Below are 14,302 nucleotides of genomic sequence, written 5' to 3' on the forward strand. Positions count from 1 at the left end.
ATTCAGTTCAGTTCAGTTGCTCAGTTGTGTCCGACTCTTTGCAACCCCATGAACCGCAGCACTCCAGGCCTCCCTGTCCATTACCAACTCCCAGAGTTTACCCAAACTCATGTCCATTGAGTCGGTGATGCCATCCAACCGTCTCATCCTCTGTCATCCCCTTCTCCTCCTGCCCTCAATCTTTCCCAGCATTAGGTATGTTACAAAAGGAGGAACTAAACAGATGCCAGCAAAATGAACCTGGGGCCACAAATGACTCCTCTTACTATGCTGACATGTTGATCAAAATTTATTTGGACATGAAAGCAGACATACAGAGTGGGTCACATCCAAAGAGGAAATTCAAAAGGAAGGAGTTGGAGATGTGTTTAACTGCAAATTCTGGCCTGCTGCTTCTCACACTGACTGACCAGGTTGGTGTAATTAATAAACCACCTCATCATATTTTTGCATTGCTCCCCCTGGTTCCAACAATGGACATATCTATGCACTCAGTAAATCTTGACTGGGAATGATGGAGGCTCATTCTCTGGTCTTTACAAACTTTCCTGGGATTGAACTTCGCCAGGCAGCATGAAATTAGATTTACCCTCAAGGCTGAATCCACACTGTAGGCAAAGGTATTCTTCTATATACATACACAGGGTTTGGTTTGTCACTGTTTCATCTACATGGGACCATATTGTACACACTTTATACAAATCTTGCTCTAGAGTATCTCGGAAATCCCTCCAAATCAGCTGGTATAGTTCTAATTATTCTTTTTATTGATTACATAATGCTCTAGAGTGTGAATACAATGTAATTTACTCAGCCATTACTGTGAAGAGATATTTGCCCCCTCGCAACAATGAGTCTTTGAATATATGTCCCTGCTGCTGCTGCTGCTAAGTTGCTTCAGTCGTGTCCGACTCTGTGCGACCCCATAAATGGAAGCCCACCAGGCTCCCCCGTGCCTGGGATTCTCCAGGCAAGAACAATGGAGTGGGTTGCCATTTCCTTCTCCAATGCATGAAAGTGAAAAGTGAAAGTGAAGTCGCTCAGTCGTGTCCGACTCCTAGCAACCCCATGGACTGCAGCCTATCAGGCTCCTTCGCCCATGAGATTTTCCAGGCAAGAGTACTGGAGTGGGTTGCCATTGCCTTCTCCGATATATGTCCTTAAACCTCGGTATATGCTAGTGCTTTGGTTTCTAAGTATGCTCGGAGGAAACTTCTGCATAAGGCCTCAGCTCCATCTACAGGGAGTGACACAAAAGGGCCACACTCCATCCCCATCCCTTCCCAAAGGGATCAGAAGAAAACTCTCCCTGGGGATAATACCAAAATGGCGACAGGGTCATCCACCTCCACCATCGGGAAGGTAAGGACTTTTGAGTGGGACTCTAGTCACACTGGGTTCTGAGATGTTGACAATGAGAACAGAACCTCTAGCAAACTCCCAAAGGACATGTAGTGTGGACAAGAAATAAACTGATTATTTTAAGATGGTGACTTTGAAGTTTTGCCTGTTGTTGTTTTTCCATAGCATAACAGCCTATCTTGACTGAAACCTATGTGAGGAGAGGACTTGGAGGAGATAAGGGCCACAAAGTAACAAGAAGCCAGGTCACTTGAACTCGTGCAGACCTTTGGCTTTTGCAGGATATTTGACTTTTATGCTGAGCACACAAGGGAAGCTATTGAAGGGTTGCAGGCAAAAAAGTAAAATAATCTGATTTATGTTTTAACAGGATCATTATGCTGTTGTTTTGAAAATCCATCAAAAAGGAATAAAGAACAGACGCAGCAAGACCAGGAGGCTATTGCAATAACCAGTGAGAAATGACAGTATCTTGGACAGGGTGGTTAGTGGTAGAACAGTAGAAAGGAATATCTGCTTTGAAAAGTAGACACAACCAGCTAACACTGTATATCTCTGGAAAGTCAAATTTGGTTGTAGTCAGGAAGAACTTTTATTATTTACTGCATTGTTTGAATTTTACACTAAGCATACATTAGTTTTTTAATTTAAATAACTTATAAAATTTAAACCAATTTTAAAGGAAAATGTGAATGATTTGGATCCCATCCAGCACAGATCCCATTCTAGAGAATAAGATTGTGGATGGTTTTCATTCTTATTTGCATACATATATTACATATATATATTGCATTTGTAATTAAAAAAAAGGCATTATTTAAAAGAAAATGAAAGAGAAATTCACACCTCATCAGGAGAGGCTTTATAAGTGGGCAATTCTAATTAACTGAATCTATTTAATACCTAATATGCATTGCTTATAAATGTACTAGGCTCTGTAATTAGCTGAAAAAGAATACATACATATATTTTAAATTATACTATTGAACAACTACTCAGAAAATTAAAACTTTTTTTAAAACATCAAGCATCTCAAACTTTATATACCTTACTATAGGCTTCTGCTCGACAAATATAGCTTTGAACATACATAGGATCATGTCTAATAGCCTCAGAAAAATAGGAAATGGCTTCAGTGTAGTTATCCAGATGTAGCAGATATATGAGGCCAATATTTATATGGGCCAAAGTAATGGTTCTTTAAAAAAAAAATGACAAAGCAAAATATTCTTAGACATTTTAACTATTCCAAATGTTCTCTAATTATAAATGAACCTAATAAAATACATGCAGCAATTTATTCAAGGGTTCACTCTCAGGGTTTTACTAAAGCAAAGTAAATCAGTTAACTACTTTCTGTTAAAAATTACAAACACCTTTATAAAATCCTTAGTAAGGAATAAACATCTGTAGGATTTGTCCTAGGAATAGATTTCTTAAAGTCTTCTTGACTCTTAGCAGTACTTCACTCTTCTTTACTTAATCTTGACTTATCTTGAATAACAAGCTTAGTTTTCCTCAAAAGCTTTTGCCTCAGTCTATGTTACATTTGCCCTGAGAAACGGTGTGGAACAGTAAGAAACAGCAAGGCTTACGGTTAAAAATCCTCTCCACAGAGTTATTAACCCAGCTGCTTTTCTATATCAAATAAATACTGTTTTTCTCTCTTAGAATCAAACAATTTTCAATGCAGAACTTTAGAAATTGTGTTCCATGCCTCTATTTCAAAATAAAGAAACTACACATCTTTAGCCCAACTTTGTAGAAGTCCTGACCCTTTGCCTACTGCCCACTTTCTGGCTTTCTGCAACTGAAACTTACTTCTTTCTCTTCCTGACTCAAAAATATCCCAAAGAAAACCACTGTGGCCACTACGGAGGCATGCTCCATGACCTTCCTAAGTCAAGTTCCATGTTTACCCCAAAGAAGCTAAGTAAGCAGTCTGTCAGATGGCACGAAAATGGCCTAATTTGTTACCTTTCTGACAACTTCCATTCTAATGAATGCTTCTTTGGAAAGAAGGGGAATTATTTAATTAAATTCTTCTTTTACAGTCTGGTTTTCTGACTAGTGTATATAACCTTCAGTCTGTTTCTTCCTGAACCTATATTCTAATGGTATTCACTTTTTTCTTTTGAATTACTAAACAAAATGCAGTCAGAAGTTCTAAACAGAGGATTTCCTTCCATTGAATCATATATTGTACCTTGTAATGATATATCAAGCAGAATATTTTGCCATTATTTTGGAACTTGATGACAATTTTCCATGAACTCCAAAAAGTTCTAACCTGGTCATCCCCAGACTGCTCTCAATTACTGGTTGATTTTGTTATCCATGAATATAAACTCCCCTCAAACCCATTCAATCCCTAAAATTTTCAGAAGCAGCTGAGACAAACAGATGTTGAGAACAGTCCTTATTTTGGAAGTAATCTTATTTTTGGAAGTAGTATTATAATTCTAGGATGACTTTATATTTGTCTCATTTTTACAAAGTTATTAATGATGAGGGGAAAAAGATTTCTCTTGCACTTTTGGTATTTTCTTAATTTTATACAAAAGTGAAATCAGTAAGAATGAAAAAGAAAACATACCTTTCTAGAGAAATAACAGCTTCAAAGTCACAAATTGCTAGCAACCAAAGTTTTAGATCTGCATAGAGTATGCCCCGATGTAGGAAACAACTAAGATTCTCATAGCCATCATTTATGAGAGCTTAAAAATAAAGGTATATTCAGGTTGTGAGTTACACATATCTGAGTTATATGTACCCTATACTCCTTCCTACAGATTATTCTTATTTTTTAACATTATATAACATAAAACATATCTATGAGTGTAATTCCTTGGTGAGTAAAAAATAGTACTCACATATAAAAGTATATTTGTTTATAAATAACAATGTGATTATTCTGGTTCACAAATTCATTAGAGCTGGAAGACATCCTGGTGGTAATCCAGGTAATCTACAAATGAAAAGATTAAGGTCCACATCGCCCATGCAAACCAATGTCAAAGATGGACCTAGAATCTGATTCACTTCAGTGAACTGCAGTCAGAAAGGTGCCATTATTCTTGATGGCGTGTTATTATCAGGTATAAAAGAAGGCACCATTACTGGCCAAACAACAGGTACAAGCCCAGACTGGGACAGACAGCAGAGGCCAGGCTTATACACATAAACCAGGAAAGGCAGCTCAAAGAGACCACTCCAGTGCATATAGACCTTGGAGTTAAGACAGGCAAGTTGACAATGCATGTCCCAAATAACAGAAGCATAGGGCACAAGTAATCTCCTCTCAGGACTCCGCTGTGTGGTCCTCATCAGTGACCAGCCTAGTCGGTCAATCCTAAAGGAAATCAACCCTGAATATTCATTGGAAGGACTGATGCTAAAGCTGAAACTCCAATACTTGGGCCACCTGATGCGAAGAGACAACTCACTGGAAAAGAGCCTGAGGCTGGAAAAGACTGAAGGCAGAAGAGAAGAGGGTCACAGAGAATTAGATGGTTGGATGGCATCACCGACTCAATGGGCAGCAGTCTGAGCAAACTCCAGAAGACAGTGAAGGACAGGGAAGCCTGGTGTGCTGTCCATGGGATCACAAAGAATCAGACATGACTTAGCGACTGAACAACTAGTTAGTCTAGAGGTCATCTCACGTTTCCCCCTCAACTTTCAAAAACATTCAGTGAATTAGATGAGATTTACAGAACATATGATCTACATCTTCCAAGTTTCTCAAGCACATTCTAGCTAAAAAGGGAAAGTTTTCCCAAAAAAAAGATACATAATGTTCACAGTCTGGGACACAAATATTCACAGTACTATATTCTGGGAAGTATACCGAGTATAAGCAATGATCATACAGATTAAGTAATCACTTGAAGGTCATTTGACTGCTCAGTTTACAGTATGACTGTCTAACAAGGAGAAAGTTAGCTGCAGTTTGGATGGTTGCTCTGGAAAACAGAAACATTCTCTTTGGGGGAAGAAAATGTATTAGAATTACTTAATCCCTCTGTGCATCAGTTTTCTCATCAGTAAAATGGAGATGATAATAGTACCTACCCCATAGCATTATTCTGAAGAATAATTGAGACACTCCCTATATAACATTTAGAATAGTGCCTATAAAGTTGTGAAATGTCTAATGAAAGTTAGAAATTATTATTAGCTTAGAGAAATATCTTGAGGGTCCATTTAATGAAAGATAAAACTCCTTAGGCTAACCTATAGGAAAGGACTGAGGCCAAAATAAAGTTGGTCAGCTCTGAATAATCAACTGACAAGGATTTGTATTATTGTGATAGCCTAGAAAAGAGGGGAGGAGGAGCCCAAGACATGGAGAAGAGGGGAAATATGAGAAAGTGGCCTTTAGGAAGAACAGGAAGAAAGGGGTTTGTCCAGATGGCAGATGTACAGGGCTGACAGATGACCCTTCAGAAATAAGGGTGCTTAACCTTCAATTTTATCTGTGCTAACTCCAATACTTTGGCCACCTCATGTGACGAGTTGACTCACTGGAAAAGACTCTGATGCTGGGAAGGATTGGGGGCAGGAGGAGAAGGGGATGACAGAAAATGAGATGGCTGGATGGCCTCACCGACTCTATGGACATGAGTTTGAGTGAACTCCGGGAGTTGGTGATGGACAGGGAGGCCTGGCGTGCTGTGATTCATGGGGTCACAAAGAGTCGGACACAACTGAGCGACTAAACTGAACTGAACTTTATCCAACGACCTCTAAAACATTCAGTAACAGATGGTAACCATGAGAAGTGAACTGATGAGCCAAAATGGAGAATCAATCAGAGAGGAGTAATTAGATACAAAGATTACAAGAGAAGTGAACAAGAATCCTCAGTTCCAGGAATCGTTGGCAATAGAATTGAGGACACTAGACTCTTCTTAGCACATAGGATGGGCTCTGAGTTATTTTATTTGCATATTCATGGGAAGGGTGACTTCAGAAATCAGATGGACTTAGAGATATCAATAAATGATCATCTGTTATTGATTTCCCTGAACACCTGTCTATTCTCTTCCTAAGGGTCTAGGGGTTTCCTTAAGCTCTAGATTCTGCCTCATTAAGGATGTCAGGATTCTAACCCTCTGCGCCCAGGTGAACACAGCCATGTCTGGAGTGTTGAACCCTGGCTGGAATTAACCCAGGATGGGCTAATTTATTCAGCTGGACACTGTTTACTGAGCACTTTTTCTCTGTCCAGAATTATGCTGGACATACTTGTGGACCAAGAATGTATTGATACAGAGTGAGGTGGAAATGGCCACTTTTAGCTGTTGGCGTCCTCTTAACGAGGATTCCCATTTTTAGTGTAAGGGTTACAAAACTCCGAATTTGACAAATCCATTGGCTGGGCCTATGGAGTTCCTATCATTTTAGCAAGATGACTAGGAAATAGGCCTAGATTTCCAGAAATAGCCTCAGAAGTTCATATATAGAAAGAGATTTATTTGATATGATATTCTCTGTCACTGTTATACACATGTAAACACACACACAATCACACACACTAAAAGGGAATATTAGAAACACTTTTAGCTAAACTATTATAGCTTACAAGTATAAACAAATACATGTGCTATATAAAAATAGATTAGTGTATATATATAACCATACAATAATACACATATTACATTAGTCATCCCACATTAGTATCCCACTCCATGAAAGTGAGCTGCTGAACCTCAGATTAAATCCCCATATATGTGCCATTGAAGGTGAAGTACCTGAAACACTGTAATCCTGTAGCGCTCTAAGAGGGTTACTCTTCCTAAATAAGCAGGCTCTATAATACAATGCTAACCAGTTATGAGGATCTAAGTGAACGGCAAGAGAAAGATCTTGAACTGCTTGCTTATAAAAGTGTCGTTTAAAATATGCTCTCCCTCGGTACATCCTAGAAAAAGAGAAAAATTCATTTTAACATGTACAGAAAAATATAAATTTTCTCTTTTTGGCAAACCTATACATCTAATTTTATATTTGAATAACAATTGGTTATTTCCCTTTGCTTCCCAGGAAAGTTTAGTCAAAATGTTAACAGCAAAAGAGATATAAACTTTTTATAAAGAAGAGTTGACTCACTGGAAAAGACTCTGATGCTGGGAAGGATTGGGGGCGGGAGGAGAAGGGGATGACAGAGAATGAGATGGTTGGATGGCATCACTGACTTGATGGACATGAGTCTGAGTGGACTCCGGGAGTTGGTGATGGACAGGGAGGCCTGGCGTGCTGTGATTCATGGGGTCGCAGAGAGTCGGACACAACTGAGCAACTGAACTGAACTGATATATAATAAAATGCTAATATTAATAATGCTATATATTAATTGCATGCTTATGAATTTATTATATTTCTTGTATTTATCACAGAGGTGTGTCAATAAAATAAATGAAACACCAAAGATACACCCAAATAAATGGGAGATTTCTCTATCTACACGCATTAAAGATCAGTTTCTTGAGTTGAATTCTATCTCCATTAATTTCTGATTCCAGTTCCTAAATTTTCATTGACCTAGATCAACTCTGAAAATCTCATCTTCAATCAATTAAAAATGTAAAGCAAATCAGCTTTTAGAACTAAAATAAAAAAGGCAATTAAGGAAAAACAGAAGAATAAGCTACTAGGCTGCTTGCTCTGAAGAAGTTAAACCCAGAGAGAGGAAAAGAGATGCTCAAGAAGGTTATAACAGGAAAACAATGATAATTTGAAATAAAGAGTGCAGCCAGTAACAGAGGTCTTTCAAAAGCACCAAGACTCAGGATATTTTATACTGGAACAAAATATTTTTTACCCCACACATAAGAAATGTCTTCTGTACCTTCTAATGAAGGTATAAAATCTTATATTTATTTTTAATAATTTCTATTTGCTAAAGAATATTAATTAACTTTTAAGACTACATATGATTCTGAACTTAAAACCTTACAGAATAAATCTTTAGCAATATTTTTTGTAAGATGTCATCTACAATGTGTTTGAAGAATTAAGTCCTGTCAATTCTTCAAAAACACTGACATTCGCATCTGTTCCTCCTTTCATTTTCAGTATTGAAGAGTCTCATCAGATCACACCTAGGCTACTATTTTATCCCATTCCTGTCTCTGGAGTGCTAAGATTTGATCATCAGATAATAAAGATGAAGGGGATCTCCTCGACCCAGGAATTGAACCTGTGTCTCCTGCATCTCTTGCATTGCAGGCAGACTCTTTACCAGTGAGCTACCCGGGAAGTCCTTCCTGTTAGTAATCCCCTTCAAGTCAAGAAGCAGACAACCAGAACAGAACAATAACAAGGGAAGAATTTTTAAAGAGATTCAAAAAAGTTTGCCCTCCCTTCAAATGGCTGCAAGCTGGGATAGTTTTAGAAGTAAATTATTTCAAACTTTCAAAGAACAAAAATTATCCAATCCTAAAGGACATACTTCTAAGAAAAGAAAAAGATAAAAGGCTTAATTCATTTTGAGAAAGTAGCCAATTCCTGAAATCGAAATCTGACTATATGAAATCAGTGAACAATTTTACTGTCAATATAGATGAAACATTTTTTAAATTTAAAAGAAAAACTCAATATAGTTTAATCATTCAATATAAAAATATATGATGGCCAAGAGGTTTCAAAATTAGGCCTTTTACCATGAAACCCTTATAAATAGATCATAGGAAAAAATTTAAACAGAAAAAGATATTCCCTTGAAATAAAGAATAAATGGCTCAAAAATTAAAACTGTAATGTTTGTTGGCAAAAGCCAAAGGCACTTTCATTAATTTCAAGGAATAAAGACTATTTTATCACTAACGTTATAATGTTAAAGTTGATGCAATGATAAAAAGAGTTGCGAGATTGGAGTAGACCAAAACAGGTAGAATAGGAACTCCAAAACTCCGCTTTTCCACAAAAGCTATGAATAAGATGGCAAAAACTGTCAGAATCAATTTTGGGGAACTCTGAAATCTAATTAAAAACAGAACAACTAGGGAAATGCTTAATAAAGGAGGAAAAACTGCTGAATTTTGGTAAGGGAGCTCTGTGGTGTTCTAACTCACCCTGTATTTTCCTCCCCAATTTCCCAGACCCATGGTGGCCTTCAAGATAACCACCTGCCTTCCTGGTGCAGGTTACTAGTACCAGAGGAAACAACACAAATCATATTCTCAAAGAACTGTAGCTGTATGTTTTGACCCGTCTGCTGGATGGATCACTGAAAGACTGGCTCAAATGTTTCCCTCTATTTTGACTGCCTTAGAGCTTTCTGGGGGTTGATGTGACTTCCTGGATGGTATTTATCAAAAGCACTTAAAGGCAAATGTATTAGCAGGTGCCACTTGAGGCAAGGGATAACAATAGGGACAAGCAACAAACTAACCAAAAACTCTGTGATGAAAGAAGCTGGAAAAGGAGATATCAGAGGGGTGAGGGCTTTAGAAAGTTTCTACATATTGCAGAAAATCTAAAAGTCACATGCAAACCCAAGGCAGGAAGCATGCACAGAAAAGACCTGCGAAGACCCTAAGCTCTCCACCTCTGATTAATTCAGGCTCTGTGCAAGTAGGACACAAAGCTCAGTCATTCAAGTTGTCTGGACAAGCATCTGGACAAGCACTGAAAGAGTGCCTCATCAGAGCCAGTCTGCAAAGATTGAGAGACTTCTTTTGTTTGATTGGTTGGTTTGTTCCAAGAGATTTCAAAAATCTCTGTCAACCACAGCTGACAATCAAGCTAACAGAATACAGACCTAAGTACCCACACATAACAAAGAATACACACTTTAAAAATCTGTTCAGAAAAGTCACTAAACAAACCACATGAATGACAAGAAGCAGCAACAATAAACCCTAAAAGATGAATGGATGAAAATGATATCCTAAAATGCTATATTATAATATTCAAAGTGACTACTTTTCAACAAAAAATTACAAGCAATGCAAAGAAAAATATGACCAATTCACAGTATAAAAATAAATTAATAGAAATCATCCCTGAGGGCATCCAGACATCAGACAGACTTATATTCAACTATCTTAGTCAGTTCAATCGCTTAGTTGTGTCTGACTCTTTGCGACCCCATAAACCGCAGCACACCAGGCCTCCCTGTCCATCACCAACTACCTGGAGTTTACCCAAACTCATGTCCATTGAGTTGGTGATGCCATCCAACCATCTCATCCTCTGTTGTCCCCTTCTCCTCCTGCCCTCAATCTTTCCCAACATCAGGGTCTTTTCAAATGAATCAGCTCTTCGCATCAGATGGCCAAAGTTATGGAGTTTCAGCTTCAACATCAGTCCTTCCAATGAACACTCATGACTGATTTCCTTTAGGATGGACTGGTTGGTTCTCCTTGCAGTCTGCTGCTGCTGCTGCTAAGTCACTTCAGTCGTGTCCGACTCTGTGTGACCCCACAGACGGAAGCCCACCAGGCTCCCCCTTCCCTGGGATTCTCCAGGCAAGAACACTGGAGTGGGTTGCCATTTCCTTCTCCATTGTGTGAAAGTCAAAAGTGAAAGTGAAGTCGCTCAGTCGTGTCCGACCCCCAGCGACCCCACGGACTGCAGCCTACCAGGCTCCTCCATCCATGGGATTTTCTAGGCAAGAGTACTGGAGTGGCTTGCCATTGCCTTCTCCGTCCTTGCAGTCTAAGGGACTCTTAATAGTCTTTTCTTACACCTCAGTTAAAAAGTATCAATTCTTCTGCACTCAGCCCTCTTTATAGTCCAACTCTCACATCCATATATGACCACTGGAAAAACCATAGCCTTGACTAGATGGACCTTTGTTGACAAAGAAATGTCTCTGCTTTTTAATATGCTGTCTAGGGTGGTCATAACTTTCCTTCCAAAGAGTAAGCGTCTTTTAATTTCATGGCTGCAATCACTATCTGCAGTGATTTTGAAGCCCCCAAAATAAAGTCAGCCACTGTTCCCATCCTTTCCCCATCTATTTGCTATGAAGTGATGGGACCAGATGCCATGATCTTTGTTTTCTGAATGTTGAGCTTTAAGCCAACTTTTTCACTCTCCTCTTTCACTTTCATCAAGAGGCTCTTTAGTTCTTCTTCACTTTCTGCCATAAGGGTGGTGTCATCTGCATATCTGAGGTTATTGATATTTCTCCCAACAATCTTGATGCCAGCTTCTGCTTCATCCAGCCCAACGTTTCTCATGATGTACTCTGCATATAAGTTAAATAAGCAGGGTGACAATATACAGCCTTGACGTACTCCTTTTCCTATTTCGAACCAGTCTGTTGTTCCATGTCCAGTTCTAACTGTTGCTTCCTGACCTGCATCCAGGTTTCTCCAGAGGCAGGTCAGGTGGTCTGGCATTCCCATCTCTTGAAGAATTTTCCACAGTTTATTGTGATCCATACAGTTAAAGGCTTTGGCATAGTCAATAAAGCAGAAACAGATGCTTTTCTGGAACTCTTTTCTTTTTCAATGATCCATTGGATGTTGGCAATTTGATCTCTGGTTCCTCTGCCTTTTCTAAAACCAGCTTGAACATCTGGAAGTTCACAGTCCACATATTGCTGAAGCCCAGCTTGGAAAATTTTGAGCATTACTTTACGAGCGTGCAACGGCTGCGCTTTGCTGGAGAAGCCATGAAGTGATACCCCACGTCCAAGGTAAGAGAAACCCCAGTAAGACAGTAGGCACTGAGAAAGGGCATCAGAAGGCAGACAGACTGAAACCACAATCACAGACAACTAGTCAATCTGATCACATGGACCACAGCTTGTCTAACTCAATGAAACTAAGCCATGCCATGTGGGGACACCCAAGACGGGACAGGTCATGGTGGAGAGGTCTGACAGAATGTGGTCCTGGAGAAAGGAATGGAAAACCACTTCAGTATTCTTGTTTTGAGAACCGCATGAACAGTATGAGAAGGCAAAATGATAGGATACTGAAAGAGGAACTCCCCAGGTCATTAGGTGTCCAATATGCTACTGGAGATCAGTGGAGACATAACTCCAGAAAGAATGAAGGGATGGAGCCAAAGCAAAAACAACACCCAGTTGTGGATGGGACTGGTGATACAAGCAAGGTCTGATGCTGTAAAGAGCAATATTGCATAGGAACCTGGAATGTTAGGTCCATGAATCAAGGCAAATTGGAAGTGGTCAAACAAGAGATGGCAAGAGTGAACATCAACATTCTAGGAATCAGCGAACTAAGATGGATTGGAATGGGTGAATTTAACTCAGATGACCATTATATCTACTACTGTGGGCAGGAATCCCTTAGAAGAAATGGAGTAGCCATGATAGTCAACAAAAGAGTTCGTAATGCAGTACTTGGATGCAATCTCAAAAATGACAGAATGATCTCTGTTCGTTTCCAAGGCAAACCATTCAATATCACGGTAATCCAAGTCTATGGATTGACCAGTAACACTGAAGAAGCTGAAGTTGAACGGTTCTATGAAGACCTCCAAGACCTTTCACAACTAACACCCAAAAAAGATGTCCTTTTCACTATAGGGGACTGGAATGCAAAAGTAGGGGTCAATAAATACCTGGAGTAACAGGCAAATTTGGCCTTGGAGTACAGAATGAAGCAGGTCAAATGTTAATAGAGTTTTGCCAAGAGAACCTACTGGTCATAGCAAACACCCTCTTCCAACAACACAAGAGAAGACTCTACACATGCACATCACCAGACGGTCAACACCGAAATCAGTTTGATTATATTCTTTGCAGCCAAAGATGGAGAAGCTCTATACAGTCAGCAAAAACAAGACTGGGAGCTCACTGTGGCTCAGATCATGAACTCCTTATTGCCAAATTCAAACTTAAATTGAAGAAAGTTGGGAAAACCACTAGACCATTCAGGTATGATCTAAATCAAATCCCTTATGATTATACAGTAGAAGTGAGAAATAGATTTAAGGGACTAGATCTGATAGACAGAGTGCTTGATGAACTATGAACAGAGGTTCGTGACACTGTACAGGAGACAGGGATCAAGACAATCCCCAAGAAAAAGAAATGCAAAAAACCAAAATGACTGTCTGAGGAGGCCTTATAAATAGCTGTGAAAATAAGAGAAATGAAAAGCAAAGAGAAAAGGAAAGATATACCCTTTTGAATGCAGAGTTCCAAAGAATAACAAGGAAAGATAAGAAAGCCTTCCTAGGGATCAGTGCAAAGAAACAGAGGAAAACAATAGAACAGGAAAGACTAGACATCTCTTCAAGAAACTTAAAGATACAAAAGAAACACTTCATGCAAAGATGGGCTCAATAATGGACAGAAATGGTATGGACCTAACAGAAGCAGAAGATATTAAAAAGAGGTAGCAAGAATACACAGAAGAACTGTGCAAAAAAGATCTTTACAACCCAGTTAATCACGATGCTGTGATCACTCACCTAGAGCCAGACATCCTGGAATGTGAAGTCAGGTGGGCCTAGGAAGCATCACTACAAATAAAGCTAGTGGAGGTGATGGAATTCCAGTTGAGCTATTTCAAATCCTGAAAGATGATGCTGTGAAAGTGCTGCACTCAATATGTCAGCAAATTTGGAAAACTCAGCAGTGGCCACAGGACTGGAAAAGGTCAGTTTTCATTCCAATCCCAAAGAAAGGGAATGCCAAAGAATGCTCAAACTACTGCACAATTGCACTTATCTCACTGCTAGTAAAGTAATGCTCAGCTATCTTAAATATGCTCAAATAGCTAAAAGAAACTAGAAGGATGATATCTCAACACATAGAGTTATGGTTGACTTAAAAAATATTCACAACCTATATGTTGACAGTTATGTTTTATTCAGTGGGATTTTTTAGGACTTCAAGGTTTATTCAAGCTCAAGTAACCTTCAGAGAGGTGCTCTGAGGAGGTGAGGGGTTGGGGGCAGGTTATATAGAATTTTTGCAACAAAGAGCAGGTAGTCTTAATGTCAAAAG

At 39.1% G+C, this 14,302-nt stretch overlaps 1 protein-coding gene across 1 annotated transcript in view; it reads right to left on the reverse strand.

Moving 5' to 3' along the window:
• The window catches only part of TTC6 (tetratricopeptide repeat domain 6), a 221,746-nt gene that overhangs the window by 49,191 nt on the left and 158,253 nt on the right, over positions 1 to 14,302 (reverse strand). The window contains 3 exon segments of the mRNA XM_088829482.1: positions 2,410 to 2,560; positions 3,959 to 4,079; positions 7,119 to 7,288. Of these exon segments, the coding sequence (XP_088685608.1) occupies positions 2,410 to 2,560; positions 3,959 to 4,079; positions 7,119 to 7,288 (442 nt within the window).

This window comes from Moschus berezovskii, chromosome 21 (genome assembly GCF_049115385.1).
Source record: "Moschus berezovskii isolate FMDL1 chromosome 21, NW_MosBer_1.0, whole genome shotgun sequence".
NCBI lineage: Eukaryota > Metazoa > Chordata > Mammalia > Artiodactyla > Moschidae > Moschus > Moschus berezovskii.